General features: G+C 43.7%; 1 protein-coding gene across 7 annotated transcripts; it reads left to right on the top strand.

Moving 5' to 3' along the window:
- The first annotated feature begins 962 nt into the window (after positions 1-962).
- Positions 963-7118, top strand: LOC119331769 (disease resistance protein RPM1-like). Of its 7 annotated transcripts, none has more exons than XM_037604945.1 (9): positions 963-1183; positions 1519-4404; positions 4513-4693; positions 4782-4857; positions 5286-5476; positions 5617-5787; positions 6033-6202; positions 6350-6467; positions 6616-7118. In XM_037604945.1, the coding sequence occupies exons 1-3, from the start codon at positions 1068-1070 to the stop codon at positions 4598-4600; spliced, it is 3090 nt and encodes a 1029-aa protein (XP_037460842.1). In that variant the 5' UTR covers positions 963-1067; the 3' UTR covers positions 4601-4693; positions 4782-4857; positions 5286-5476; positions 5617-5787; positions 6033-6202; positions 6350-6467; positions 6616-7118. The 7 variants fall into 7 exon arrangements, with proteins under 7 accessions (XP_037460842.1, XP_037460839.1, XP_037460841.1 ...); XM_037604942.1 differs by having other exon boundaries at positions 4510-4683; XM_037604944.1 differs by having other exon boundaries at positions 4510-4693; positions 6366-6467.
- Positions 7119-8314: the final 1196 nt, after the last annotated feature.

Raw genomic sequence — 8314 nt, 5'->3', positions numbered from 1 at the left:
CTACTCCGGATCTTGCCACGAGGCGAGAAATGAAACCAACGGGAGAAGTAAGCACCATGGGGCTCAACCCACCAAATGGAAGATTGAGGAGAGACTCTGGTGCAGATCCGTCCAGCCGCCAGATCCAAACAATCTGACTTGGGCAACGAAGAGTGCCACCACCCGCACTGGCCATTAGCATCCTAGCGCCAGATTACGAAGGATCTGACCCAAACACGACGACTCATGCAGACACCAACTAGGAATTATACAACTAGGGATTTTCACTTCCCGGATAAACATGGTCCTTAGAATTTGCACTCATATCCAAAACTGAATGTGAGTACAAAGAAACACATTCAGTTTTGGATTTGCATAAATTCAAAGTTGATGCAAACTAAAGGTTTTTAATGGAGTACTTTTAGCTTTGATGATGCCTCTGCAGTGATGCTTTCCTTGGCAAACTAAAGGCTGCACAACCGCATGTCCAACCACTAAACCAAGGCTCTCTTTGCAGGTAAAATTAGTTGAACATTATTGTGCTTAGATCATGTCGTTTTGCGGATATACTCCGTCCGTTCCTAAATATAAGTTTCTTAGAAATGAGAAATGTAATCTGAAGAAAACAAGGGGAAAAGGAAGAATAAACAAAGAAACACATTCAGTTCTGGATTTGCGTAAATTTAAAGTTGATGCAAACTACAGGCTTTTTTCTTTTTTGATGGAGTACTTTTAGCTTTGATGATGCCTCTGCAGTGATGCTTTCCTTGGCGGTAGAACAGATGCCATTGCCATGTGTGCATGCGTGCGTCTTTCGTCTCCGCAAAATGCAAATTGCCCTCGCGAGGACTACTTTCCTTCTTTGCGTCGTTTTATTCTGTTTACAGGCAGAGCAAGCTATGGTGCCATGCCATCCGTGTCTCCTTTTGCTTTGCATCTTTATTTGATCGTGTCATGTCGGCCACCAACCTAGCTATTCTCCTAAGTAAGCAGCCGGCCTACCAAAGCTACGAACATCACGCGGCCGGCCTTCTAAGTTGTAACTTAGAGTGGAGAAGGGAAGGAGAAGCGGCCAGAAAGAGCTAGAGATGGCGGAGACGGTGGTGAGCATGGCGAGGTCCATGCTTGGGGGCGCCATCAGCATGGCCGCCTCTGCCGCCGCCACCGAGATGAGTCTTCTCATCGGAGTCCGCAAGGACATCTGGTATATACTTTATGTAGTTCTGAATTCCCCGGCCGGTGCTTCCTTTGTTCAGGTCGATTTAGTTTTACTGGTCCATGACCATGAGAGAGGCATGTTTATATGCATCACAATATGTAGGAGCGGATGGACCGCTAGCTTATTTGTTTTGCACAACAACTTGATTGGGTGAATATTTTAGCCCTCGTAGGATTATACTATAGTTTATCTGTCAAAAATACTTGCCGTTTCCAAATCTAAGTAGGAGTTGTTCCCCTCATGCACTGCACTGTGGCATCCTATATGTGAGCTGTAAAATGGCAGTAAACTCAGTTGTTCTAAGAACCCGTGTTAATTAGGTTCATAAAAGACGAGCTCAAGACGATGCAAGCATTCCTCGTGGCTGCCGAGAAAACAAAGAAGAAAAACATGCTACTGAAGGTGTGGGCAGAGCAAGTAAGAGATCTAGCATATGGTATTGAGGATTGTCTTGATGAATTTATGGTGCATGTGGGAAGCCAGAGCCGTTCTCGACGGCTGCTTAAGCTGAACGATCGGCATCGGATTGCCAGCCAAATCCGTGATCTCAAAGCAAGAGTTGAAGAAGTGAGCAATAGGAATGCACGCTATAACTTGATCAACGCTGATGCCTCCAGCAACATTGACGAGGTGAATGCCAGCATGGAAGATGTTCGTAGCCACTCAGCTGGTAACATTGATGAGGCAGAGCTTGTGGGCTTTGTTAAGCCTAAAGAGGAGTTGATTAAGATGGTGGATGTTAACTCCAGAGATGGTCTTTCCAAGGTGATATGTGTCGTTGGCATGGGCGGTTTAGGCAAGACTACTCTAGCAAGGAAGGCATATGCTAGCAAGGAAGATATTGTGAATAAATTTGCTTGTTGTGCTTGGGTCACAGTCTCACAGTCATTTTCGAAGATAGAGATGCTCAAGGAGATGATAAGTCAACTTTTGGGTACCGAGTCACTGAGGAAATGCTTGAAAGAACTTGAACAGAAGGCAGTGCAAGTAGAGCATCTCGCCAACTACCTCAGAGAAAAGCTAGAGGACAAGAGATACTTTATTGTTCTTGATGACCTGTGGACCATAGATGCTTGGAATTGGATCAAATATATTGCTTTTCCTATTAGAAACAATAAAGGTAGCCGAATAATAGTAACAACACGAGATGTGGGCTTGGCTGCACAGTGCACTTCAGAATCACTTATCTACCACCTTAAGCACCTGCAAATAGAAGATGCCACAAATTTGCTACTAAGAAAGAGTGGGAAAACACGGGAAGACATGAAAAATGATAAGAAAATGATGGCAGTGGTCAACAAAATAGTAAAGAAGTGTGGTGGTCTACCGCTGGCTATACTCACTATAGGAGGCATGCTTAGCAACAAAAAGGCAACAGAGTGGGAAAGTATCTATACACAAATCCCATCAGAGCTTGAGAGCAACCCTAGCCTAGAAGCAATGAGGAGGATAGTTACTCTAAGCTACAACAACTTGCCGTCTCATCTCAAGTCATGCTTTCTTTATCTAAGCATCTTTCCTGAGGATTTTGAAATCAAAAGGAGGCGTTTGGTAGATAGATGGATAACAGAGGGGTTTGTTAGAGCCAGAGGTGGAGTAAACATCGAAGATGTTGGAATAAGTTATTTCACCGAGCTAATCAACCGAAGCATGATTCAGCCCTCAAAAGTGAGCATAGAAGGACATGTTAAGAGTTGTCGAGTCCATGATATCATGCATGATGTGATGGTCTCGATATCCAGGGAAGAAAATTTTGTGTATTTGGCAGGAGATAATGCAACTACTGTATCAGAGGGGAACTTCCGTCATGTAGCATACAATGGTAGTAAGTGCCAAAAATTAGGCATGGATTGTAGCCATGTTCGTTCATTAACCATGTTTGGTGAGAAATCATTGGATCCATCACCTTCAGTTTGTTCATCTGACATGAGAATGCTCCGGGCCTTGGATCTAGAGAATGCACAGTTTCAAGTCACACAAAAGGATATCAGCAACATAGGATTGTTGCGGCACTTGAAGTATGTGAATTTTTCTGATCCTCAAGGATATTCACATATTTACAAACTTCCTAGATCCATAGGGAAATTGCAAGGCTTACGTACTTTGGACATAAGAGGTAGTTATATTACAAAACTGCCAACTGAGATTTGTAAACTCAAGAGTCTACACAGTCTCCGTTTTACCACAAATGGTTCCTACGAATACTTTGACTTGGATGACCCCAAGAATTGCTTGCTGGCCACATCTTGTCTACCCATATTTTTCACACCTTTGTTTGATCCCAGTGATCGTGCTGAGGTAATTGCCGAGCTACACATGGCATGGTGTAGCCATTGGTCAGAGTCAGATGGTGTGAGGGTGCCAAAAGGAATCAGCAAACTGAAAGAGCTGCAAGTACTAGAGGTTGTGGACATCAACCGAACCAGTGGCAAAGCAATTAAAGAGCTAGGTGAGCTTGTGCAGCTGAGAAAACTAAGCGTGGTAACACAAGGGGCCACCAAGCAGAAATGTGAAGTACTCTGTGATGCCATTCAGAAGCTCACTTGCCTCCGCTCCCTTGAAGTGCATGGTTCACTCGAGTGGATGCATGTTGTTTCCTCTCCTCCACCCCTGTTGAGGAGTCTGAAGTTGGAGGGATGCCTCGGAGAGGTTCCTGGCTGGTTTGGCAATCTGATGCATTTGGTAAAGCTTCACTTATGGAGCAGCGAGATAAAGGAAGAAGGTAAAATCATGGAAATACTAGGGCCACTTCCCAACCTCATGCATCTTCGCCTTGAAAAAGGCTCTTATATTGGGAAGAAGTTAGGATTCAAAACGGGAGCATTTCCAAATCTCAAAAAGCTTGATATTTTGTATCTCGAGCAAGTGAGAGAGTTGATATTCGAGGAGGGCACCTCGCCCCAGCTGGGAAAGATAGAAATCACTTTCTGCTGGTTGGAATCAGGGATTAACAGTATCGACAACCTTGCAAGTCTCAAGGAGATTTGGCTTAATTGGTATGCGCAAGTGGCCAGGCTTGGTGTGTTGCAACGTGAAGTGGACGCGCACCCCAACAATCCCGTGCTGCGGCTGCAGAAGGAACGGAGCTACCACGACCTGGATGAAGGAACGGAGGGGGAGGAATCATCATCTCTCCATCCCGAGCATGCAGCAACGGGGGAAGCCTCCTCCTCGCAGGTGGCGGTCGTGACGACGGGGAGCCACAGGTCAGTAGTTATTTTCTCTTTGGTTCACTACTACTAGTAGGCAGTAGCAGATTCATATAAGTATGAACTGAACTGATGATGTCCCTTAATTTGTTGTTGGTGTAGCAGGCAAGACCCTGACATAAGGGAGGTCCAAGGCTCTACTTTGGTGGAAGACGATTTCTGGTCCTGCAATTCCGACGACGACGACGCTTGATGATTGGTCGATGCTGCTCCCTTTGTTCAGATCCATTGCTGCTTCTCGAAGACTCCCGTGCGCACAGGCCGACGCCTGCGCTGGTACCCATAGGTGTAGGATTTATGTCTGTTTATTTCTTCCCATATGATCCCTTGACAGTTCCATTGGGTATCTGACGATGTTTGTCTCTCTCCAACAGGAGGTTCTACTACGGATGATTTTCCCTTCGCGTTGCTTCTGAATTTCTGATTGCTCCCGCAGTCTTCTGATGCCATGTTGGTGCAGCTCAAACCTCCTTCGATTTTGTTTGATTCCATCTGATTTCTGGTGATATTTGTCAGACTTTCTTTCGTGCACACCAACCGTTCATCTCAACGTCTGCAAGAGATTATATCTGAATGTAAAACCGATCACAATTATCTTTTAGATGCATAAAATCTGCTTCAGTGCAATGTCGTTACTTCCATTGCTATTTATCTGGAGGACATGTGAAGCTTATATGTTATAGTTCCCTGACTCCAGCCTGCAGGTTGCTGCTTTTATCTTCCTGGTCTCTATTGTTTATCTGGAGTTTTTTTTCCTTTGAAAGCTAATCCACTTTGTAGCTGAGATGAAGATCATATTGTTTCTTTGTTTGTTTGTAAAAAGATATATTTCAGTGTTCACTCTTAAGAGTAAAAATAACAGAAGTCTTGATATCTAGGAGGAACCGGAGCAACTCTGCTAGATGAGGAGGAGCAGGGAGCTTCGCAACCATCCTGTGCTGCCAAGGGATACTGAATAATATCAAGCGAAGTCGGAAGTCATGGGATTTCTTTCTGATCCAGGAGGGAGTTAACATGCTCAACACTGGACAGTCCGACTCTGAAGTGTGATAGCTGGTCAATTAAGCAAGTAAACAACTCCTTTTCTTTCTTTGTAGTTAGTATCATGCTAAATTTGTTCAGCGTGATTTCTCATGTTGTTTTAGGCTTGAACAAATAACAGATTTGCTGATAAAATGGCGTTATGCATGCTCTGTATATGTATTGCAGTCGGGGAGGGAAATGCAATGGACTATACAAGAAAATATACCACTATCAATTAAGGTGCATTGTTATGATGCAATTGGTCATTGTGTTTAACTTCCTTGTTCGCTGCCAATGTCAGAGCAGTAGTCTTTTGTTGTCTCTTACAGCAAAGATGACATTGGCTGTAGCCTGCAGGTGAACTTTATTTCTTTATATCCATTGATTTCTGCTTTGAATTGCTTTCAGTTTTTTATTCATTCTGATACTGTACCAAATAAAAGCATCGCACTTTGTTTTTGCAAACTAAACCACAACTTCTCAGAACAGAAGCAGTTCTTTATCGTATCAGTTTAGTGTCTTAGACTCTCAACATCCATTACCAGTTGTGCTCCTCTTGTTTTCTATGATTTGAAGCACCTCTTCGTTGCCATGCTTTATAGGAAATTAGAATTTTGCAAATCTGGGAGAAGATGGAACGTCGCATGATCAAACTCATGATGCAATTACTGCGACTTATGGCGGCGCATTACCTGATTTTCTGCCAAAGTTGTATAATATCAAAGAGACAACTGGAGGAAGGTATAAGTATAACCCAATGGAAGTACTAGAGGTGCGCATCGGCTAACCTTCTGCTCCTTTTTTAGAGTAAGCTACTCAATGGAAGGATTACACTGTTCTAACCTTCTGCTCCTTCTTTGTGTCTGTATATGCAAGGCAGTAGTTGGTTTTCATAATGTGTAGCATTTCATAATGTCAGGCATCTTGATACTTAGGAGGAGCTGGAGCAACTCTGACAGATGAGATTTGAGCGTGATGCATACTTCTGCAACTGATGAAATGTTCTGAAGTATGGACTGTGATCGACCTGATAACTGGTCAGTTCATCTACAACTCCTTTTCGTTGTTTCCTTGTTAGATTTCCAATATACGTTCAGTTCCTGGTATCGACAGCTTGTGAATGCATGCATCTGCTGATGGAATGTACAGTACTAATTAATGCTCTGTGTTTGTATTTGATCTCAGCTGGGGAGAAGTCGTGGAAAATGCAATGGGCTACACCACGCAAGATGCTGCTACTGCTTAAGGTGCATATACGTACAGTTATGCCGCAATTCGCCGTCGCGCTCAGCTCTCCAAGTTCTCTGCTGGGTGGTAGCTTCCGATATGGTGCAAGGTGAACCTGAGAGGCGTCTTGACATCTCTGAACTACGAATGGAAGAGAAACGCATTGATCTCGAGGCTTCAGTGTAATGGAGAGGAGTAGCAAGCTGCACTGCTCCTCAGGAGTTTACGAGTTGTTACTGTTGGCCTAGATGAGAAAACGCTTCTTGAGGAACACAATCGAATCGAATGGCTGATCCACCTGATCAGAGCCTGCAATTTTGAATCAGACCTACTCTGCTTTTCCAGAGATGTTTAGTTCCTGTCTGTTACTGCCACTATGCTTGTGCTTGCTTGTAATCAAAGAATGAGGATTACATGTGTTGTTATCCAAGTCCCGCAAATTTAAGAATCTGTTTGAATTCTCTCCAGTCCTGAACGGCAGCGAACGCTCCGACTCCGTGGAGTCGGCAGTGCGGACCGTAGCAGTACCGCAGCACAAAATCAACCTCATAAGAATACTGACGTACTCTGTTTCTAGCACTCTATTTTATTGAAGATGATTAATTGCTTTTAAATTCTTGCTTCCACTATGTACATGCTTGTATGATTGAACCATCAAGAGTAGACGTAGAAGGAAGGTTTAAGAGTTGTCGAGTCCATGATATCTTCTCCAGTATAATGGTCTCTGTTTATGAAACGACATTGTAAGAAGTGTACCAGAGGAGAACTTTCGCCATGTAACACACCATGGTCAGAATTGCCCCAAGATCAGCATGGATTGGAGTCATGTTCGATCATTTACTGTGTTTGCTGTGAGCCTCATGGAGCCAACATCAGCAGTCTGTTCAGTTTACCTGAGGATGCTAAGTGTTTTGGATCTTCAAAGTGCAGAATATAGCATCACACAAAAATATATGAACAGCTTAGGGTTGTTGCGCCGCTTGAAATATATGAATGTTCGAGGACATGCAAGTATTTGTGTGCTTCCAAGATCCATATATAGGAAAACTACATGGTTTACAATATTTGGATGTAAGAGATAGTTCCATCACATCATTACCAATTGAGATCACTAAACTTTATAGTCTTGTAAGTCTTCGTTGTAGCAGTGAACCTGCTCCAGATGTCCCACGAGAAGGCTCAACGCACACATTGTGCATTTGTGCATGCCCATGGTATTCACTCCTTTTCTTAATCCTGGATTCCATGTTGAGTCAGGGGGTGTGAAGGTGCCAAGAGGGATCGGTGACTTGCATGATTTACAGATACTAGAGGTTGTAGACATCAAGCGAACTAGCAGCAGAGCAATTAAAGAGCTGGGGGGGCTTATGCAGTTAAGAAAACTAAGTGTTGTAACAGCAGGAGCCAGCATGCGAAAATGTAAGGTACTTTGTGCAAGCATTGAAAAGCTACCTTCCCTCGGTTCTCTTCGTGTAGATGCTGGCACAAATTCTCTCCAGTGGTTACATTCTATTTCATCTCCTCCCCCAATCTTGAGGAGCCTCAAGCTGGTTGGATTTCTTGTAGAGATGCCAGACTGGTTGGAAAATTTGATTCATTTGGTGAAGATCCAGTTACAACATAGCGGACTGAAGGGAGGTAAAACCATGGAATTACT

The sequence above is a fragment of the Triticum dicoccoides genome, chromosome 7A, assembly GCF_002162155.2.
Source record: "Triticum dicoccoides isolate Atlit2015 ecotype Zavitan chromosome 7A, WEW_v2.0, whole genome shotgun sequence".
Classification (NCBI taxonomy): Eukaryota; Viridiplantae; Streptophyta; class Magnoliopsida; order Poales; family Poaceae; genus Triticum; species Triticum dicoccoides.
This window is presented reverse-complemented; position numbering and strand designations above follow the sequence as displayed.

Coding starts and splice junctions, on each gene's coding strand:
- LOC119331769 (XM_037604942.1), top strand. CDS start 1,068: ATGGCGGAGACGGTGGTGAGCATGGCGAGGTCCATGCTTGGGGGCGCC. Junction 1,184..1,518: donor GGAGTCCGCAAGGACATCTG/GTATATACTTTA, acceptor CGTGTTAATTAG/GTTCATAAAAGACGAGCTCA. Junction 4,405..4,509: donor GTGACGACGGGGAGCCACAG/GTCAGTAGTTAT, acceptor TTGTTGGTGTAG/CAGGCAAGACCCTGACATAA.